The 23,870-nt window shown below is 35.7% G+C and overlaps 1 protein-coding gene across 2 annotated transcripts in view; it reads right to left on the reverse strand.

Moving 5' to 3' along the window:
* The window catches only part of LOC131038333 (glucosidase 2 subunit beta), a 132,874-nt gene that overhangs the window by 50,506 nt on the left and 58,498 nt on the right, over positions 1-23,870 (reverse strand). The window contains exons 8-12 of one of the 2 annotated variants that reach the window (XM_059212880.1): positions 2,951-3,272; positions 2,566-2,670; positions 2,352-2,453; positions 2,177-2,234; positions 1,986-2,054 (exon numbers count right to left, since the gene is read on the reverse strand). In XM_059212880.1, the coding sequence (XP_059068863.1) occupies positions 1,986-2,054; positions 2,177-2,234; positions 2,352-2,453; positions 2,566-2,670; positions 2,951-3,272 (656 nt within the window). The remainder of the gene's footprint in view (positions 1-1,985; positions 2,055-2,176; positions 2,235-2,351; positions 2,454-2,565; positions 2,671-2,950; positions 3,273-23,870) is intronic. The other variant, XM_059212881.1, reaches the window with a different exon arrangement.

A 23,870-nucleotide genomic window follows, 5' to 3' on the forward strand; every position in this document is an offset into this window, starting at 1 on the left:
AACTATCGTTGATTACCAATATGCCATGATATGATTATTGATATTGATATACATGGGGAATAATCATCAAATAAAATAGCTTGAAGTTTTTCTTAATGGTTTAATCGATAGGATAAATGATTGAATGAGAGACTTCATTTATCTCTCATTCAATCATTTATCTTACCGTAGCTACCATGCATTAACAACTATGATCTGACCATACATAACGTATACATGCCGCATAAAACACCAAGTATGATACATCCACATAGATGACCAACTAGCAAACGCTGCACACTGTGAATCAATAGATGTGACCTTCACATTATCAATATACATGTAGGTTTCCTTGTAAGGAGTCTAGGGCAGCACCTCTCATGAAGTCTAAGGACAACAACCCCAGTACATTCCTTTTTTTCATAATTTAATCACCTTGTTTTCTCCAACACCAAGTCCTCATTTTTCCTAACCAAATCTTCATTCTTTAGAGAACTAACAATAAGTTGACGAATCTTACTGGTCTAAATGATGAGGGCTACACAGTTTTTATGACTTTCTTTGAGTGTTTTGGGTGTGGGTGGGGCCCATTAGACTACTGTTAAAATTAGAACCAGAAAGCTAAAAAAACAGATAACTACATCTAGGAAAATTTATGAGAACAAGATACACAATAATTATCCTGGGAAAACCCTCCACCTGAGGGTGAAAAACCCAGCCACACAAAGAAATTATTTATTGAATGCTCAAACTGAATACATAGCTCTCAAAATGAACAGTCAATCATCTAACGATAACCATGACTGAACATGAATACTATTATCTTTTACTGAGACTTCGATCAACCTATGAAAATACAAAAGTAGAATCAGACTGACTGAAGATAACAGCAGCATATAATGATCAGCAACATCCAGAACTCTATCACAGAAGATCAGCAAAACATAAGAGTATTGAATGTCTTGAACTTCACATGCTTCAGCATCTATCATAAAAACAAAATATAATAACACATCCAGATATAACTCTCGAAGGAGGAAGATGGAAGATCAAACATCAAATGAATTGTCAGTTACACAACCGACACCAAGAGAAGCCTCAAACACATGGAAATGATGAACTTGAAATGGAAGAAATCCACGAAGAGGTAACTGCTGCCAGCTCACATACAGATCAGAGACGGTAAAGGAAGAAGATGCAAAACTACAGCTAATTGCTGACGAACACAAGGAAGAAAATAGAACTCTATTCTCCTGAAGCTACACACAATAACAACTACGAGGGTTAGGGTAAGTGGCCCTAATTTCAAAAAACATCCGATTGTCTAAAAGAATCACTTGTTCAGGTGGCCCTAATTTCAAAAAACATCTGATTGTCTAAAAGAATCACTCATTCAGCTATTTGACATAGGAGGCGACCAAGCATTTCTGATATGTTCAAGGGACACCAACAATTCCTCTAAAGAACCTTGAAACATCCTCACATTTTCGTTAAGTCTCCAAATTAGAAGAACGCCTCCAAAATGTCCCATCTCTACCAGCAATGGTGGTGGCATGGCAGAGGAATGTTTCCCCAAAGTCCCAAGATGCCCTTGCCTCTGAAACAACATGAATTTAGGGGGCAGCAGGGGGCACATTCCTGTGGAACATTGTGAGTCACCTTACTTTAACCCTATGTTCTAAGAGATGCCTCAAGACATATATGAAATAGAAGGAAAAAATTATTATGGCAACATTAGAAATTTCAAATGACACATTATTTTTGTGATTTGCATTTGAATTACTTGTCATGCAATAGCAACCATGTATGGTTGAAAGACACTGCTGAAGGTCCTAAAAGCAACGAAGGAGAATTTAGTCTTTTACATAAAGAGCTTATTGAGTAACAAAATTGACTAGAAATATTTTACTATTCACCTTCAAAACGGTAAACATAAAGCAACAAGACAAAACACATATAAGTTCATAACTATATCAAAATAGCAAGTGGAACATTAAGAAGCCTACCCTAGGGTGGTAGTACTATGGCCTTCCACCTGAGAAGCTTGCTTGTATGGGCATATCTTGTAAACATACCTGAAAGAAAATCATCATATTTGACATTAAAATGGAATGGAAGAAACAAAACAAACAAGGTAATACATGAGAACCCCAAAATAGTTTGCTACAATACATTCAAAAAGGGATCGAGGCCATACTTGTTTTCTTTGTGTTCAAAACATTGATCATAAAATGTGTAAAACTCCCCCTCGTTGCCTAAAAATGCAACAAAGAATAAACTCTCTTAATAATACTATTTGCTAATACTAGCTAGAAGGTAAAGAACACTTTTCATGTCTCTGGCAAACTGCTCAGCTAAAATTTGAAACTCACCATATTCTTGCTTGAACTTGTTTTCCAATTTAGAAATCCGTGATTGCATTTTCGATAGCTTGTGACTTAGATCATTGTAATCCTTCCGGACACGGGCAGCTTCTGCAATATCAAATAAACACCTCATGAACACTTTACTTGTTTTCATGGCGTGTCCCTCCTAAAATCTCCAGTCATCAAACCAAAAAGCATCCACGAATACAGAAAATTTTACCTGACATGTCTACTGAAACCCTTGATAGCTTAACTGCTCTCAAAATGGATTGGAAACTTTGCCAAAGTTTACCCCACCAGGAAAGGGTAGCCGACGTTGATAGTTCTTTAAGCCCAAAGAAGATAAAACTCAGAAGGAAACAACACTAAAATCTAATAAGTAGGATAGTTATAGCTTCCTATAGACTTTCAAATCCCTGGCAGGTGAAATCACCTCAAAACACAATCACAGGCCATTGAATAAAGAAATATATAGATCAAGGAGTTTTAATTTAACAAGAATTGTGCCCTTCCCAATGTTTTACCTTTCAACTTTTGGATAATGCACACATGTACATGAAAAGTATTATACCAGATGGAGTTGTGCAGAAAAAGTTTGTACAGACCTGGAGAATATGCTGCCTCTGAGTAATCCTCAGTGTTCTCCTCTTCATCATATTTGTTTTCTGATTCATCATATTCATCCTCATTTTCCTTTTCAACTTCCTCATCTTCAGAAGAATAGTCCTCATACTCTTCATGGTGTTTGCCATCCTTATTGTCCATCTTTTCATCGCTTTCATCATATTCATCATTTTCATCATGTTCGTCATGTTCGTCATGATTTTCCACTTTCTGGTCTGTATCTTCACGTGTCCAACGAGAAGCTACAAGCCTGCCTAATTCTGCTCCTGAAAGCCCCTCTGTGTTATCTAGCTTTTTATCGCCCTGTAAAAATCATGATTAAGCATCCAGCAATTGACATCATTAGAACCTTGTTAGAGACAATATTGACAGCAATGATAGTAGATAGATATATCACTCAAGTTTTATATGTTGCATGCTTAACTGTTCAATGTTGAGAAATTCTATGAGACCCTCACATCACAACAACCACACTCCTAAATTCTCTGAGATATGGAGTTGAGAAATGACTGGACACCACCAAAAAAATTATCAAAAAAGGGGTAAAGGTACTTTTACAGCCCTGGCCTGGTAAACACCAAGTTTGGCATACAGAACCCTTATAAAAACAGAGTCACCCTTCCCCACAATGGGTTTCAACCTTGTGAAAGGTCCAGAATCAAAATGGATTTTGCTGAGTTACCTATAAGTTATAACCCTAAGTGTGCAAAAGCAATCATGAGGGAAACAGAATGAGAATGTGAGGGAATTAGGGAATGACAAAGTAAAACACCCAAAGAATACATCCATTTGACTATAAAAAGAAAATAGAAATTCCAAATACTGCCAAATTTAGTATAACCAAATAAATATTCTCTTGACACAGCCAATAAGATAGCTGCTGAAATAGTTAGAGAGTTCATAACAATGGATCATCATATTGCCATAAGTAATGCAACCAGAATGAAATAAAAATTGAATCGCCAGCCAGGCTGAAATTGCATATGACCTATTGTCTGCATTAAAAGTGATGAGTTGGAGACACCAACACTATACCTGTTACTGCAAAATTGCAAAAAATGATGAAATGTATATTACAAACTTTTTAGATTGTGACTGCTTTGACATTGCTAGGCCTCTGGAGTAGAACCAGCGTTGATGTATCAAGCATGTTAAGGAAAAGAAATTCAAAATTAATGTGCATTTGTTACTCTCCCTCAATGACAGACCCTAAGAACATAGATCCCTGAGGGATACAAAAATTTTGTGTGATTTTTCCGTACAACTGGAATGTTAGAAGCCTCTAATTCTTTCAACAAATCCTAGTAGGTTGTAAAGCCATCTCCACATTTTCCTGCTCATTGACCAATAGCCTCAGCCTTCCATGATCAGGCCATTTGTACACTTCTAGGGTATTATTAATTCCAACTACCCACCACCTTCCGGCTTCCGGAATAAAAGTTTGGCAAAGTTAAGGAGAGACCAACTAACCAATCAGCTCATTGATTTATCCAGCCTCTTTTTTCATTAACCTTTCATGTTAACCCTGCTCTCTTTACTGTAATAGAGTGTCAGTGCCCCTAGTTTCAGAGGAGGTGAAGATGTCCACATCAAGGGATGTGTAGTATAGGACTTGAAATATATAGGCCATCTGCTATTAAGAGGACATCCATTATAATTTCCATGCTAGTTATATTTTTATTCTACATCAGTCTAATCCATATACAAATGGGTTAGTGTAATTACTAAGATACAAATAAATATAGTAGGTAGACAAATAGAAATGCTAGATAAAAAATTTAAGTGGGTGAAAAGCTGAAAGTTGGTTAGTGGAAGTTTAAGTATTATAATATTTTTAGCCTATACATACAGGATTTTCTTGTGTAAATAGACATTCAGAAAAGGGTATTGCAGTTGCTATTCAGCCTTATTATTGGTATCAAATCCTAATGGCAGGCATTCCTGTTTCTGAAAGTTTCTATAGGTCCACAACAACAAAAATAACAAAATGCAATTCGATTCAAAACTATGCAGCAGATGATAAGCATGGTCTAGCTATTGAGTAGAAAAGGGCATTGCAGTTGCTATTCAGCCATATTATTGGTATCAAATCCTAATGGCAGGCATTGTTTCTGAAAGTTTCTATAAGTCCACAACAACAAAAACAACAAAATGGATTTCGATTCAAAACTATGCAGCAGATGAGAAGCATGCTCTAGCTATTGAGTAGACATCAAACTAAATCATACATTTCCACAATGATTCAGTGAAGCAACTTGGCTTGGTCTAAACATCTAATCTTGTCATCTTTAATCCTTCTATCGTCAAGGAAACCAATAATTTTCTTTCATTACCATCTCCACAGGATCTTTACCATCTTAACAAGGCACCATGCACTCCTCATATGACAAGCCACACAACCTATGGTGAAGCTAATGTTTCAAAGACTAAAGATCTTCCACAATAAATTCCCCTAGTGAGCCAGTCTTTTCACCACCACTTCAGCACCCTGTTACATACTCCAGTGGTTGCAATCATATAGACAATCAACACCACACAATCAACACCACACAGTAATTTCCTACCTCACTAACAATAAAAGCTGAATGCCCTCCACTCTTCTTCTTAGAACCAATTTGAAATTGAGTGAACTGATGATAAACTTAATACTACTCATCCCCTTCTTCAGTTGATAGTGGCTCCTGAGCCAAAGCAACCTTCCTCACATTTACAAGATGTATTCTTCACAACTTCAATGATGGCATCATTTCTTCCTACTTCATTGTCTCCCATGGACTCTGCTCTTAAGATGGGGATTGCAATGTCCCCATCTTTAACCTAGAGAGTTAGCCAACAATAAACAATTTGTGGTCAAGGGAGTGGCAAACCTTGACCACCCATATCTAGTTAAAATTAGTAGAGGTAGATATGCATAGCAAGTTGATAGTTAGAAGCAAAATAGATCAAGTTGATATGTTATCCATCCATCTAGAGATAAAGACTTGCAAGCATCCAACCTACAAAGCTCACATATTGTCGTATGATGACCTTGCTAGCAACCATTTTACACATACAAGATCATGACCCTACCATTGATTACATTGATTAAATACAATCAATATAAACAATAATAGATGCAATTATCAACATGTTTTAATATGTTTAAAGGTGATCGCAGCTTAATCCTCTCAGAAAAAGACAAATTTAGAAAGGAAGTCACAGAATTCTTATTCAACTTGAACTCTTAATCTGGTTGACCCTATTCATAAAAGGACAAATTTGAGAAAAGACAAAACTGAGTGCACAGAATACGAATTTAAGAAAGAACAATTTGTAACGCCCCGCCAAGGAACCCCAGAGGATCTAACCTAACTAACTCAACTAAGAAGAGATATTTTTTTAAGCATCTTAATGAGAATCCTAATTCAATGCTCAATAAGATGGTTAAATAAATATTTCTCTTCTTAGTTGAGTTAGTTAGGTTAGATCCTCTGGGGTTCCTTGGCAGGGCATTACATCTGGTACCAAAGCCCAAGTTTCTACACTGGAATCTCTGGTTAATGTTACTGCCCATAGTTTTGTATGTTGTGTTGTTGTGGCAAGTTAGTTATAATGCTTTTGGTCTATATGTTTGCTTTCCTGGATGCATGCTTTGGAAAAGGTCATGAAGACCCTGGAATTTATTTGACTGTGCTTCTTGGTGCTATCTCTTTTGAAAGTAATTGTTGATTTGATTCTATGTGGCCCTGCATTGCCCCTGTGATTTCTGGTGTTTTCTTGGAGATAAAAGATAGTATTAATTATATGGATGATCATATTTACAGAACTGCATGAAAATGCATTTACTCCTCCTTATTGATGATGCCATGTATATAAAAGATGATTTGTGTTGTGCTATGATTATGCTTGATAGCTTTAGTATGTTGAAAGATGAATTGTTTCCCTATGTTTAGGAAAATATAGTGTTTGCATGCCTAAGTATAGGTAAGAATTCTATGTAGCATGTATCGTGATGTTTATAGGATGGACTTGACTTGATAGAAATTGTCATGGTGTTATTGTGTAGCTTGGATTAAATGCATGCTAATCATTTATCAATTCAAGGCATTAGAGGAACATTTTGGATTTGGGTCCTAAAATGAATCATTTAGTATATGTCAGCTTTCTCATTAATGCTCGTTTCTTAATGGATGGTTAAATTGGCAATTATGATTAGATATAGATTCCTTTATGTTTTGTGAATTGTTAAGTAACATCGTTAGGGAACCTTAGAGGATAGTTTAGCATTATTTCTTCCGCATCTGCATTTAAGTTTATAAAGTTATCTCTAACTAGAACATTGCATTTGGTTTCACATCAAAATGTTTTTTAAAAAAAAATATTTCACCTCTTAATTGAGTTAGTTTGGTTTGATCCTCTAAGGTTCCTTGGCGGGGCGTTACACAATTGCAGAAAGAGACAAAAATACAAGCCTCAGCCAGCACAGGAACAAGGTGAGCTAAAAGAGAAAAAGAAGGAGCTAAAGGTTGGCGTTTAGCACTTGAAGACAAATCGTTTGAGACAAGGATTGATGTGGACAAACAAAAACCAAACATTAATAAAGTTTAGTTAATGTTTAAAGGAATTATCAAAAAGTGCGATTACAAGGGATCAGTTATACTTAGTTAACACACAAATTAATAAAAATAAAGAAAAGAGACAACCTTTCAATAATAGTTTTCACATTGAAGAGTCACAATCTTATGTAAGGAACATATGGAAGATATTTAAGGTAGATCTAAATCATTTGGAGAATCGTCGAATATTGTTTTTGTTTATTACTTCCATCGTATTTGGATATGCTCATTCGAGCATTATTGCCTTTGGCACCTTCAGTTGCATGTATATATATTCATATCAGAAACAGCACCTTCATCCATTGTTGCAAGCATACATCTCCCAATCAGAAACAGCAACATATCACTATAAGTGATATCAGTATTTTCAGAATTGCATAAGTGTATTAACATATCAGACACAGCAAGTATTATCGTTTGCATGATTTGAAGGATTAGAAGCAGACACAGCATTTCATATCAGCATTATCAGTGGAAGAGGTTTACCGCATAATTGACATCGTTAAATCAGGAAGAGCTCATTGCAGATTGGAATATCCTAATGCATAATTCCTAAGATCATATCAGAGACAGCATTGGTTTGTTATCCAATCTTTTATCCTTCATCAAAATAGATGAAAGGGAAAGTTTATCAGCATATTTTATAAGGTCATATCAGATATAGCAAATATCATATTGCTGTACTAAGTTAGATCATCTAATTGTATAATCCAAGATAGCAGTAGTACTGACATTAATCATTATTCTTGAAATAACATTATCATTATTTATATTCTTGCAATTAAACAAGTTTTAAGTCATTTCATACATTGCAATTCATAGCATGAACAGAGAATTCAAGGTAATTGTCCCATAATTCCTAATTTTCCTAAAACAGGACATTACAGGGATCACCCGCCAGCTTTGCTAGCAACTTTTATAATCTAGTTCCATGTACTGTATTGAAACCTCTCTGCACTACAATACTATCTCCTTAACGTGAAAATCTCCTTCCTAGTAGGTCATCAATTTTCACAGCTTGGATCTCCATGTGAGCTTTTTTTGGCATCTGAGCTATTTCATTCCTAGACATTCCAACATCTCTCATTCAACAGTTCAATTTTATCCATCTGGGGACTCCATTGCCTCACCAAATACCATTCTCATAGCTCATCTTTCCATCTACAAGGAGGTTTTGATTCATCAATTAAAATTGAGACATTTCCTCATAGGAGGAAATGAGGAAGGCATCCATTATAATTAATGTGTAAGCTATATTCATTTATTCTACATCAGTCTACTCTGTATGCATATACATAGGTGGAATCAAACAAGGGACTATAGAAATAAATTAAGAATAGGCAGGCAGAGGTAGATAGACATATATTAATGATAGATGGAAGATAGCATATGAAAAAGTAAATTCTATTGCAATATGTTTAGCTTATATGTATACAGGTTTCCCATATGTAAATACCATAGTTCCATGGAGTTTCACGACAGCGGGACATGGGGATGGCTTTTGGGGATGAGGGGACCAAGGACCTAAATTTGGAGACACCAAGGGACGTCGAGGGGGCGGCAGTGGAGTGGCAATGGGGGGATACCACTGATATACATATAGTACTTGAAAAAATAGTTATAAAAATATGTACATGAATTACAAATGAAACTTTGGCAAATTAGTAAAACTTAAAAACTACTAAATTTTGAAGTGAACATTAACAATTTCACATTGAACAATGAAAATGTCAAGTTTGAAATATTCCCAATTTGCATGGTATAGAGAATCATATTATTAAAATGATTATGTAACGTTTCTATAATAGCCATTTAGTTAGTTAGTTTAGACTATTTTCTTTTCGTCTTTCGTTTCTATTTTAGAAACATTGTTTATAATTTCTCCATTTAAGGAGCTATAATCTCCTTTGTTAAACATCGGAATATCATTTAATGGTATCAAAGCATAGGTTGCTCTAAGTTTTTTCATGAATTTTTATTTTTTTTACATCATGGCTTCTACCTAGAATTTTTTCAGAAACTTTTTTGAATTGTCTTTTTTTATAAAAAAATCATGGGTGAAATTCAAAAGGTTTCTTTCAATTCAAATAAGTTTTGAAAAATCACAGATTGTTCTTTTGCAAATTTGAGGGTTCGTTTTTTCTAAACTGAATCGCAGATTTTTGAGGTTTCTGGAAAATCATAGAAGATTTTTTTTTCTCTGGGTATGTGAAATCATGTGCAGAGGGTTTCTGGAATCTGAATTATTTTTTTCACAGATCAGTGATTGTCTAAAAAATTGTGCAGGTATATTGTGAAATCGAGTGGGTTGAAATCGCGTGGTTTATCACGTGACTTGTTTGTAGATTTTTCCACAAATTTCTAGCAATATTTTTGTGCATGCGACGGTTTTTAACATTTGCAACTAGTAGTGAGGGTCAGTTGCAAACAAAAAAACGTGGAGTTTTTTTCATCACCTGATAGTTCTGCCCACGTGAGGATTTTCTCATGTGACTTTCTGCAGAGACATTTCACAAAGCTGCACGACTGGTGTACTTCACATGAGAGCTTTCTACGTGTTCTTGTAGATTTTCCACATCTGGTGTGTTGGCTTCTGGCTGCAATGTTAAAGCGTTTTTCCTCCTACTAGTGTTCCTGCATGCTCTACTAGGGTTTTCAAATGTTTTGCACAAATTGTTTGAACAAATCATGGGTACTTTCTCACATCTACTGCATGCAATGCGACTTTTTGTTTTTAGGGGACCTGTTTTTGCACGATTTTTGCTTTAAAATCATGGGTTTTCATTTTTTGCACGATTTTTTCACACAAAAAACATGGGTTTTGTATATGCTAGAGGGTTTTATGATTTCTTTCCAAACAGAAATCATGATGGGTGTTGTTTTCTGGGTTTTCACCATTTTTCCACAAAAACAAAGTTTTTTACCCTTTTTTTAGAAAACGAAGATTTTTGACAAACTTTTTCACAAAATCATGTGATTTCAGCATCGCATCAAGGGTTTACAATTTTTCCACTAAATCGTGGTTTCAATCATGGAAGCAATAATTGTTTGGGGAATTAATCAGCAAAACAAAAGTATAAGATTTTTTGACAAAAACGGGAAAAAATCGGATTTCCAAAAAAAGGTAAAAAATTGCAGAAAAACAATCAAAAACTACTTTTTAAAAATATTTTATGGCATTTCCTAACAGAAAAATAATATGATTTATTACAGAAAATTATACACGGAAAATTTAATTTGTCTATAATAAATTATATACACAGAAAAATATAATATCCTAACAATATTCATGCGATTTAAATTTGCTGTGTATATAATTTATTATAGACAAAATGAATTTTTTGTGTATAATTTTCTGTAATAAATCAGAATATTACTTTAAAAAATGTATAATTTTATGTGTATATCCGAACAGTATTCATGCATTTAAAAAATGGCATCGAAATTTATATGAATCTTCGTAAAAAAGAACCAGAGCTATTTTGGTAAAAAAAAAAACCTGGCAATGGCATTCGACCTAGCTCTTCTTCCTATCAATGGCTCCCGTCGTCCACATTCTGCCTCTAAAACCCTTCACGCAGCATACTTATAAAAAAAATTCACCCTTTTTTTTTTTGCACCGTTTAGGGTTTTGTGGGTTTTTTGTTCTGCACTGGCGATTTTCCCTTGACTACTCGTGCGCAACTGTTCCAATTTTTTCAGGATTACACCCGATAAAATCGTTGACTTCGTTGACCAAAAAAAATCGCGATTTTTTCAAGGAATTGATCGGCCAGGCCCGCGATCAACAATTAGTCGGGTATAATCGCAATTTTTTGCATAGTTTTGCTTCTTTGGTTTCAATAATTTGCCAATTTTTTGTCACCAAAAATCAAAGTTTTTTGAGAAGCCCATCTTGGTGTCTCTGGATAAAGGGAGGGATGGCTTTGTTACCCAACATAAGGTTGGAAGGATTGTGGTTGACAGATTGTGGTAATCTTGGTCATATCTAGAAGTTCTGCAGAACCAGGGAGGTCTCAACACACTCATGTCGTAGAGCATTCTAAGGAGAAAGGGGCAGCCTCCATGCATCCATGGCCACAAGACCTGCAAATTATGTCAAGTCTTTTGTAGGGTAATTAGTAAAATGACCATTAAGGGAGGGTATTAGAATAATTATGTAATTCTTCTATAATGGTCATTTAGTTAGTTAGTTTAGGATATTTTATTTTCATCTTTCGTTTCTATTTTAGAAATTTTGTTTGTAATTTCTCTATTTAAGGAGCTCTAATCTACTTTGTTAAACATCGAAATATCATTTCAAATATACCAACTCTTATATGGTATCAAAGCTTGTGAGATCGCTTCTTGTTAGTCTTAATTGAGAGATCTAGGTTGTAAATCTTGGTTGATCTTAAAAATTTGAGTATGCTCATGATTGAGAGAATCAGAAAATCTTGACAGAAATACCAGATTTGGGGGTTTTCCTCTTTGTGGCTTTGTATTGCAGATTCCTTTTGGAGCTTGTTGCTACAAATTTAAGCCCACCATTGAGTTCAAAGGGTCCAATAAAGTCAATTTTGCCTTTTGATTTGTCAAAAACAGACATTTGAGGCCAGATCTACAAGGGTTTCAAGCTGGAAAGTGGTTCTTAGATCCAAACGGTAGCAGCAATTTTGGAGCATTTTGGGTCAAATCAAACTGTCATCGCATCCAAAAGACCTAAGAATCTTAAGATTGACTATCAAATCAATGAATTTGAAATTTTTGCCTCAAGCCTTAAAAAAAATTTTGGCTCTCCTCACTATACTTCTAAATTCTCATAGATGTTGAGCAGTACCCATTTTGGCAACTTCCAAGGCTCTGTCCTCATAACTATGATGAGATTTTCTTTTAAAAGTGCATAATTTTTCCTGTACTTTGCAATGCTGTGATAAAAGTGGTTTCATCTTGTCTAAAAATTGTAATTTGATTTTATGGCCAAATTTGGCATGCGTATTTAATAAAATCAAGTCCACTTATTGTTTTTGGCAAGTGGCACCTATAACCTCACTAAGCGTAATATGCCAAGATCATATATTACTAGGGGGATTCTTGATTGAGTAATTTTGGGGAATATTCTTGTGGTGGTTGATTGCTTTCTTTTGTTTGTTGTGCATTCTTGAAATGGGGAAATCTCAAATTGAACTCCTAACTCCATATAATTATGTTTCATGGAGAAAATCATTATGGAACTATCTCACGAGAAAAGGTTATCTGGGCTATCTAGAGGAAACAATTTCTCAACCTATTGATCCTAAGGAAAAGGCAAAATGGGAGTTCAACCATGAGAAAACATTTGGATGTATATGTTCATTAGCCCCTTTTAAATTACAATTTCATGTCGAAACGTGCACAACACCTGAGGAGGGTTGGCAGACATTTGAAAAATTATATAGTAAAACTGATAATATTTGAGGGTTCATTTTTTCTTTGAATTCACAAAAGGTTTTGAAAAATCGCAGATTATTCTTTTGCAGATTCAAGGGTTAATTTTTTTTGAAGTGAATGTAATGTCCCTACTTTGAAATATTATTTAATAATAAAAAAAAAATTAAAATACAAAACAATAAAAATAAAAATTAAATTAAGATATAAAAGAATATAATTAAATAAAATTAAAATTCGATCAAAGTTAATGAATGGTCAAAAGGCATGAACGTGAGATTTAAAAGGGAGAAGAGAACCTCATTTGATGGGGGCGAGAATTTGGGAATGAGAAGTGCAGATCTGATTGTGGAAGGTTGTGTCCCTTTCAAAGGGTGCTAATGGTGAAAGGGTGTGTCTCTTGCCAAAGGGCAAACATGATGAAGAGGTGTAACCTCTCCCTCACAATGAGAGATATAAAGGAAAGGAATCAAAAGCATCTAGTGACATCACCATCGATCAGATTAGATCAGAACTGTTACTAAGTTACAGGCAGTAACATCCTTGGTCTTGGTGGTATGCATGGGGATGTGCTTAATATATATGTTTAATATATGAAGCCTGGTAATGTTCTTATCCAGAATTTAATAGTAATATTAATATAGACTGCAATATGTATGACAGTCATAATATACATCCACAGTACAAAGTGATATTGCCATAACTTTGTTCTAGGTCATAAATCTATTCTAATCCTTCTATTCCCCAAGGGAGATGGATGCTGCTAGGGAAGGGCAGAGTAAAACCACTTCAATAGAAAGCCCCAAGAGTGAAAGGACTCCTCCCAAAATCTGGCCTGCAGACCCCAAGGGTGAATGGACTGAGTTCCGGTAATCTGGGCTACATTAAGGAGGTGGTGTCAAGCGCCCTAGGCAGCCAAGCCCTTTTCTGGGAATGGGGTCAGATTGGTTCGGGTTTAGGCATGGTTTTAATGGCATCATAAGTTATATTACAAAGAATTAGTTAGTTATGCTCAATTAATAGGTGATAAAAGGTAGTAACATAGATGTTGCTCTTGGGAATTGACAATGTATAAATAGGAGACATTACAAATGGTATCAGAGCTATGATCCTACCATCCTGCAAGGTAAAGATGAATCAATAAATCATTCTAGTCAATAAGAAGAAATCTAGCAATATGTGTATTCACATGTATGCTTTGTGTTTGCAAATATCCATGTGTATGCTTTGTGTTTTTGATTCATATTGGTAGATGACTTAGTTTAAGAAAATGAAATTCGACATTGCTTGAGGACATTCAAATTTGGAAGGGCGGACTGTAATGTCCCTACATTAAGAGGTGATGTCAGGTGCCCTAGGCAGCCAAACCCTCTTCTAGGAATGGGGTCAGATTGGTTTGGGTTTAGGCATGGTTTTAATGGTATCATAAGTTATATTACAAAGAATTAGTCAGTTATGCTCAATTAATAGTGATAAAAGGTAGTAACATAGATATTGCTCTTGGGAATTGACAGTGTATAAATAGGGAACATTACAGTGAATCAAGGATTTTTGAGGGTTCTAGAAAATCACAAAAGTTTTTTTTACTTTGGGTGTGTGAAATCACATGCAAAGGATTCTTGAAAAAAAAAATCACGGATTTCAATGATTTTGTATGAAAAATCAAGAGATTTATCGCGCGACTTGTTTGCAGATTTTTTTCACGACTTTTTGGAAGTATTTTTGCGCACACAATGGTATTTTACATCCACAACTAGTAGAGAGGGTCTATTGCACACGAAAAGACGTGGACCTTTTTTCATCACCTAATAGTTTTGCACGCCTGAGGTTTTCTTTTCACAAGATGTTCTACAACAACGAATTTCACAGAGCCACACAACTGGTGTACTTCATGTGAGATTTTTTGGCATGTTCTAGGTGATTCTCTACATTTAGGGTTTTGGATTTTGGCTGCAAACTAGTGTTCCTGCAAGCTCGACTGGGGTTTGCAAATATTTTACACAATTTATTTGAAGAATTCATGGGTCCTTACAAGCCTTTGCTACACACGATGGGATTTTTTGTTTCTACGGGACCTGCTTTTGCATGATTTTTGCCTTAAAATCATGGATTTTTGTTTTTTGCACAAATTTTTCACACAAAAATCGTGGGTTCTTTCTCTGCTTGAGAGCATTTTGATTTTTTTTCCACAAAAAATAATGATGTGTTGTTTTGGGGTTTTTCACTAGTTTTCCACAAAAATGAAGGTTTTTACCCTTTTTTTACAGAACGAAGGTTTTTGACAAATTTTTCCACAAAATCATGTGTGATTTCAGCATCGCATCGAAGGTTTGACGAATTTTCCACAAAATTGTGGTTTCAATTTTTTGTCATTTTTTTGTCAACAAAAATCGAAGTTTTTGAGAAGTTGATCCTAGTGTCTCTGGATAAAGGAAGGGATGGCTTTGTTACCCAACATCAGGTTGGAAGGATTGTGGTTGACAAATTGTGGTAATCTTGGTTATATCTAGAAGTTCTATAGAACCAAGGAGGGTTTGGGAAGGCTCATGTCGCAAAGCATTCTGGGGAGAAGGGGGCAGCCTTCAATGCATCCATGGCCAAAAGACCTACAAATTATGTCCAGTCTTTTGTAGGGTAGTTAGTAGAATGACCATTACAGGAGGGTATTAAATAATTATGTAAAGTTTCTATAACGGTCATTTAGTTGGTTAGTTTAAGATATTTTCTTATCGTCTTTTGTTTCTATTTTAGAAACTTTGTTTCTAATTTCTCTGTTTAAGGAGCTCTAATCTCCTTTGTTAAACATTGAAATATCATTTCATATATACCAACTCTTATATAATATCAGAGCTTGTGGGATAGCTTCTTGTTAATCTTAATTGAGAGATCTTGGTTGTAAATCTTGGTGGATCTTAAAAATTTGAGTATGCTCTTCTCTTGCATTGAATGACAATTGAGAGAATCAGGAAAACTTGACTGAAATACCAGATTTGGGGGGTTTACTCTTTGTGACTTTGTATTGCAGATTCATTTTGGAGCTTATTGGTGCAAATTTAAGCCCACCATTGAGTTCAAAGTGCCCAAGAAAATCAATTTTCCCTTTTGATTTGTCCAAAACAGACTTTTGAGGTCAGATCTACAAGGGTTTCAAGCTGGAAAGTGGTTCTCAAATCCAAAAGGTAGCTGCAATTTTGGAGCATTTTGGGTCAAATCAAATTGTCATTGCACCCAAAAGGTCCAAGAACCTTAAGATTGACTATCAAATCAATGAGTTTGAGCACTCAGTGTCAAGCCCTTAAAAAAAAATTGGCTCTCCTCACTATACTATCATCTATACGACCATATTACCGTCATAATTACACTTGTGCAAGCGCAAGTGCTGCAACGGTGCAAAATAAAAAATAATTTTTGTTTTTAAATATTTTTCAAAACATTGAAAATTTAAAAAAAATATATATAACAAGCTTATGCAGGGAGGTCATGCCATGCACAAGCATAACAAGGTATCAGTCCACTACACAGGCACCACGTCCCACACGATAGCAACTGCCACTGACCAATCAATGCAATACTCCATCTAGAGAGCATATTTCATGCAAGAAAATAAGCTAGAGAATATTCCAACACATCATGGATATTTTGGCGTAGTAAAAAGAGTATTTCGACTACATAACAGAATATAACATATTCCAATGAGTGGTATATTCCAACAAACCTAAGAATATTCATTGTCAATGTTAACATGACATCAGCAAGCCCTTTCAAATTTGCTCCCCTTCACTGTTGGCACTTTTGTTTTGGCAATCCAACTTCACGAGGCCATAGCTCGAGCTCAAGACCTTTTTGCAAGCAATTGTTTTTTATTTGGGGCAACATTTAATTTTCTTCACAGAGGTGCGATTGGTTTTTGATTTTGGTGCTCCCTCCTAAAAATTGCAGGTTCTCATATATGTTGTTGAGCAATACCCATTTTCAGAACTTTTGAGGCTCTATCCTCACTCCTACAATAACATTTTGTCTATAAATTGTAATTTGATATTGTGGTCAAATTTGGCATTTGTGTGTAATATAATCAAGTTTGCTTGTTTTTGGCAAGTGGCACCAATAACCTCACTAAGCATAATGTGCCAAGATCATATATTGCTAGGGAGATTCTTGATTGAGTAATTTTGGGGAGTATTCTTGTGGTGGTTGATTGCTTTCTTTTGTTTGTTGTGCATTCTTGAAATGGGGAAATCTCAAATTGAGCTCCTAACTCCATATAATTATGTTTCATGGAGAAAATCAGTATGGAACTATCTCACGAGAAAGGGTTATCTAGGCTATCTAAAGGAAAAAATTTCTCAACCTATCAATCCTAAGGAAAGGCAAAATGGGAGATCAGCCATGAGAAAACATTTGGATGTATATGTTCATTACTCTCTTTTAAAATATAATTTCATGTTCAAACATGCAAAACACCTAAGGAGGGTTCGGAGACTTTCGAAAAATTGTATGGTGAAACTGACAAGTGAAGAGCACTCAAATAAACTGGGAGGGGGGGGGGGGGGGGGTGAATCAGTTTATTAAATTCTTTTCAATTATTTAAAATGATATCAAACTATGCAGCTATTTAAATAATCATACACATTTGCAAGAAACACAAGAGACACAAATTTTCTCGTGGAAACCCAACTGGGAGAAAACCACGGTAGATAAGTTCTTAACAGATTTCTTTTACAAACTTGTAGAGGCACCAACCCCTAATCTGATTTGTGAGCACCAACCCACAAGAAGAATCAACTCCTTAACTTCGTAAGCACCAACTTACAAGAGGCACCAACCCCTTTGATGAAGCACCAACTCCCCAATTTTGATTTAGTGAGCACCCACCCACAAGCCTAAAGCACCAACTTCACCCAAATTCAAATCTGCTACAATCTGAAGAAAATCTGCTACTAAAATAGTCACAGTCTTCACTTCTAAATCTGATATATGATTATTAAGTCTGCTGTGTAAATCTGAATATTTTCTTTCACATATATTCCTTAGATACCCACAAATGATCCTCTTATAGTCTTCTTTCAGATCTGCGTAAAACACTGTATAATCCACTCACTGTATCTGCATACACTTCTCTTTTATCATCATTAATATGTCTTCTGCTTCATATGCAAACCTGTATATGTTTGATTGATATTTCACTCATCATATATCCACTTTATTTTCTCACAATACAACTGAATTTTCTTCAGCATATACGTATCATACAACACACAGCACACTATATCTCCCATCTCCGTCTCTTTTCTATCGTTCTCTTTATATAACTCTTATATACCTTTTGACAAAGATCGTGTCTTTTTAACAATCACCAATGATGTCCATTCATAACTATAGGTTATGATTTATTTGAATGTTATGATTTAAAGACGATTCTATTTGATTTGGTTACGATTTTGTTTAGCCATCGATAAGTGTTTTTTGGTTTATTGAGAGCTTTGTTTGACCCTTGATAAACTTTATTTGATCACCAATTACCTTTGTTTGACCACCGATTAGTCATTGTCTTATCTTTGTTTATGATTTTGATCAGAAGTAAAATATGACTATCGGTTTTCTTAATAATATTTGTTTCCTTTATGAAAACTTAAACGCTGCACCTTTATCATTCTCTTCAGCAGGAAGATTTTGTCTTTTAGTGGGAACTGACACAAGGAGGTGGGCCCCATTACTTTTGTCTTTTAGTGAGGGCTCCAGCATAAGGAGGTGGGCCCCTTATTTTAAATTTTTTTGTCTTATTTATTTATTTTCGACTGCTGTCTTTATTTCACCACAGATTGCTATGTCTAATACTTCGTTGATTTAGAATGACTTTTCTTCAAACATTGCTTACGTGTATTAACCTTGCTGTTATAAAAATCTCTGTATGTATTGTATATGTATGAACCGCCACATGTTTGTATTCTCTAATGAATGTTATTATCCTGATTGCTGGCATTACTGTAACTAATAATACCGTCTTGTATACTGAGTTTGTATCACTGCTGTGTATAAGTGATTATATGCTGATTGTGATGAACCATGATCTGTCATAAAAACTGATCTGAATTTTGATCTGCAAAGATATGATCTCGGTATAATATATATGTATAATATCTGGCACAGTGACACTATCTGTTGTTGTATATCTGTATACTCCCTGTATATGATATCTGTATTATAAGATATAGAGTTTTTATTGTATCCATTGTTAACACATATACTACAGAACAATCTGAGGATTCATTACTGTATAAAGACCAATCATCAACTGTATATCTATATACATATAGATCATTGACTATATAAGCAACTATATAAGCAATCATAGAAATTGCTTTGACATCAATGACAAGTTTTCCATCAATAAGATTTGGGAATATCAGATTGATAATGGTTTTATGAATCTTGATCCAAAATATTTTGATTGATGAGCACACACTTATACAAAGAGGGGGTTGACTTAGTATAAGATAATCTTTTACTTATTAAAATTCAACAATCACGATAAATTATTCATACAAGATCTAACAACTAGGAAACACAAGATTTACATGGAAGCCCTTTCAAAGGAAACTACAAAGGACTATTGTCAAAATTCAGCCACAAAAATAAATTATTCTTACAAATCTTTGTAGGCACCAACCTAGTGGAGACATCAATCCTCGCTACTAAATGCGAACTTAGCAAGAGACACCAATCTCTTCCATTAGGAGGCACCAACTTCCAAACAAGCAAATTTGTTGCCTTCTTGAATATTGCTTCTTCAATGGATGATAATCATTTGAGTCTCCATAAATTTTGCTTGCAACTTCTTCACATATATTTTCTTCTTCTAAAATCTGCTTTTAAGTGGAAAGATATTACTTTAATTACTTTCTTTCTTTACCTCAACTTCATCTTCTATTTATACCCAAATCATGCCTTTTCACCCAAGAGGGTTGGCCTTCTCAAAGGAGGTTGGACTCATAAAAATAATAATTAATTTAATTTACCAAGAAGGGCAACTATGCCAAGAGGGTCAACCAAATTCAAAGAGACCCCAAATAATTGTAGATAGAATTTTTTACAAGGAGGTCATCCATCTTTTCCTTAAACCTAATATTGCCTTGATTAAGGTAAAGTCTTCCTTTTTAGGTGCATTAATGATCTCATGTAAATGATGCGATTAGTGGCCTTTGGCTTTCACATATTTAAACCCTAGGCATGCGATTAATTTCTTGTTCACAAATTCTGCACAATTTTGTGACCCCAATCTTCTGCAAAAATCTCCCTTGTCCCATTCACTTTTGTAATTTCCCCTTCTTGCACTTAGTCAGTTTGGCTTCCCATTAGCCTATTCCTAGGTTCCCGTAGGCTAATTCCAGACTCAATGTTCTATGGAGAACTTGTTAGAATAATATTTTATATTATTAGTGTTAATGGTCAATAATGTAACTGACTGTTAGACATCTTAAATGTCTACAGTAACAAGTAGTTAGAAGTAGGTAGTTAATTAATAGCTACAGTATTTTGTAACTTCTATATAATGTAATCCTTCTCCTGTTAATACGAAAAGTTTTTACCAATGAATCATCTCTGATTTTCACATGGTATCAGAGCTAGGATAAAGGAATTTTTCGAAAATTCTAGTTTATGTAATATTTTTGAAATTTCTCCCAAACCCATTTAAGATTTTCTGTTTGCCCTAGTGCGTCCTCGCAGAGTCTGAAAATCATAATTTTTTTTGGTTTTCTTGTGACTTTTTTTTTTTCTGCAAAATTGCTATTCTTGACTGTATTTTGCCCGCATTTTTGCCATGCGCGCGTTTTTTTTTGCGCAACTATTTTTTCAGCAACCATTTTTTTTTACCCATGTCTGTGTTTTTAACACAATTTTAACAGCAAAATCGCAACAGAAAAAAACCCCACGCGTCTAATCTCCGCGCATTTTTCGCGGGTCTGTGTCTGTCGACTGTTTGTAGTGCGATTTTTTCGTGATCGACAATCATTTCCACAGCGTTTTGTCTTCTAGAAGGGCTTCCTGTGCGATTTTTTTATTAAAACGCATCACTTTTCGCATCTAGGGTTATTTATTTTAGGCGGCCTAAATAAAAATATTTTTTTTGGCTTCAAAACTTTTATCGACTAGGGTTTCTATTTAACCCTTTGTGTTTTCCGTGGCTAAAAAATCTACATTCCATTTTTGGGGGGTTTTTCGAAACCTCAACTAGGTTGTTGATTTTTTCTAGGTCTTCCAAAAAAAATTGCCTTGAAAACTGTGCTAGGGTTTCAATTTCTGCTTCAGAATCCAACTTGCAAGACCTACAGAATTTGTCTCTAAAAACCCTCTGTTTTCATCTTCTGGTTTTCATGCATTCGTGTCTTCACCAACTCAACCTCAAGGTACGTGATGGCATCTCTAACGAATATAATGCTCAAAAGAAGCTAGAAGTTCAATGGCCACAACTACAACACCTGGAAGCAACGTATGTTGACGATTTTTGAGTATCGATGTCTTGATGCAGTTGTTCCAGGCACATCTCAACGTCCAGACACTGTCGAAAAAGATCAGGACAAATGGGATGAACGCAACCAGCAAGCCGTCATGCTCATTAAACTCTTTGTCACCGATGAGCAGCTACCTCAGGTACCATCCGACAAAACTGCGAAGGAGATATGGGATCATTTGAAGAGTCTCCATGAAACTTCTAACAAGAGCCGAGCATTCTTTCTGAAGAACATGCTCTTTTCGATTATGATGGACGAAAGGACACCTCTGCAAGATCACTTGACCAATATCAAGGACATCCGTGACCAACTTGAGGTGATTGGTTGCACAATGGAGGAAGAGGACATGGTCGTCATCACTTTGAAGAGTTTGCTCGGATCTTATGAGCATTTCATCGAAACGCTCAATATCACTTCCACTGATGTCAATTTGAAGTTTTCCGATCTGTGTAACAAGCTTTTATAGCAAGATTGGTGGCAGCAGCAGTTTGGAAGCAGTACCAGTTCCACCTCCACCGAGCAAGCGTTCTCTGCCAAATCTTCTGCTAAGAACAAAGGGAAGGCTCAATCTTCTCAGTCAAAAAGCTCTAGTTCTTCTCGAGACGGCAAGAAGAAGAACATTCAATGCAATTATTGTCATAAGTTTGGTCACATGAAGACCAAGTGTCGAGTTCGTTTGGCTTCGAAACAAAAGAAGCAGAGAGGGTCTCAACAAAAAGCAAATGTTGCCGAACACTACGAGCAGAAAGAATCTGCTTTCTATGCTTTTATGGCCAAGAGAACAACAGATCAAGTACACTCTTCTGCCTGGTATATTGATTCAAGAGCTTCGCACCATTTTACTCATCGTCGACATTGGTTCACAAAATTAGAACCATTCTCAGATTCAATAATCTTCGAAGGAGGAGAAGATGACACAATTGCTGGTAAGGGCACTGTCCAGATTCACTCAAGAGGTAGATATTTAATTTTTCTTGATGTCTACTATGTTCCAGGAATGGAACATAATCTCCTTTCTGTCAACCTGATCATGAGGCATTCTCCTCAATTAGATGTTATCTTCAGTTCGTCCACCTACAACATTGTTGATAGGGAGACTCGTACTACAATCACTATGGGACTTGAGGATCATGGTTTGTATAGACTTGTTGATTCCGGTGATTCTCAGGAGCATCCTTTGGTTGCTAGGAGTACATACATCAAAACACTTTGGCATCAACGTTATGGGCACTTAAACGTTCACTATCTCTCTAAGTTATATCGGGACAGTTTGGTTGCTAGTCTACCTGAGATCCAACCTCAAAATCATGGAGTTTGTGCAGCCTGTCAAGCTAGGAAGCAACATCGGACACCATTCTCGGATGGTGATTCTTGGCGAGCCTCCAAGGTCCTTGAATTGGTTCACGCTGATGTATCTGAGCCAATGAACACTCCATCTGTTACTGGTTGGAGATACTTGTTATTTATTGACGATTTCAGTCGTAAAAAGTGGGTGTATTTTCTGAAAATTGAAATATAAATCAAATATGTTCAGTACATTTAAACAGTTTAAGGCCTTAGTTGAGAAAGCATCCAGTTCTCAAATTGTCACTCTAAGGTCAAATAATGGGTGGGAGTTTTGTTCCAATGACTTCTCTACATTTTGTGCTACACATGGCATTAAATGCCAACTCACCACACCATACAAACCTCAACAGAATGGTGTTGTTGAACGTAGGAATCGCACCATTACTGAAATGGCTCATTCAATGATAGAGCATAGAAATGTTCCTAAGAAATACTGGGCTGAAGCAGTTTACACTACAGTCTACCTTCTAAATCGGTCACCTACACATGCCGTCAAAAAGATGACTCTCGAAGAAGCCTGGTCAGGACACAAGCCTAAAGTGGACCATTTGAAAGTCTTTGGTTCTATGGCTCATGTATGGATTCCAGACGCTAAGCGTGCTAAGCTTGATTCAAAGAGCCAAACACTTATGTTTCCTGGTTACAATGACAACCACAAGGCCTAGAGGTTGATTGATGTGGAGACAGATCATCTCATTTTCAGTCGTGATGTTGTGGTTGATGAGACTATTGGTCCATTCATGCCCTCTACTACTCCTAGTCCAGTGACTCCATCTATGAAGACTTCAGATGTTGGTGTTCGTCTTCCTCTTGGTTCCCATGATGGGAGGGCTTCAGAGCATTCTAACTCTGAAGATGAGGAATCTACCGATCCAGCACCGCCTGATTTTCCACAAGATTTGCATCTAGATGACTTTGTTCCGGCAAATCCAGGGGATGTTGTTCCTCCAATGCCAGATGTTGGTACTTCTACCCTCAAGCCTAAATGGTAGGCCAAGACAATAGGAGATCTTCATGATGATGAGCTTCTTGAGGATAGATCA

The sequence above is a fragment of the Cryptomeria japonica genome, chromosome 10, assembly GCF_030272615.1.
Source record: "Cryptomeria japonica chromosome 10, Sugi_1.0, whole genome shotgun sequence".
Lineage (NCBI taxonomy): Eukaryota > Viridiplantae > Streptophyta > Pinopsida > Cupressales > Cupressaceae > Cryptomeria > Cryptomeria japonica.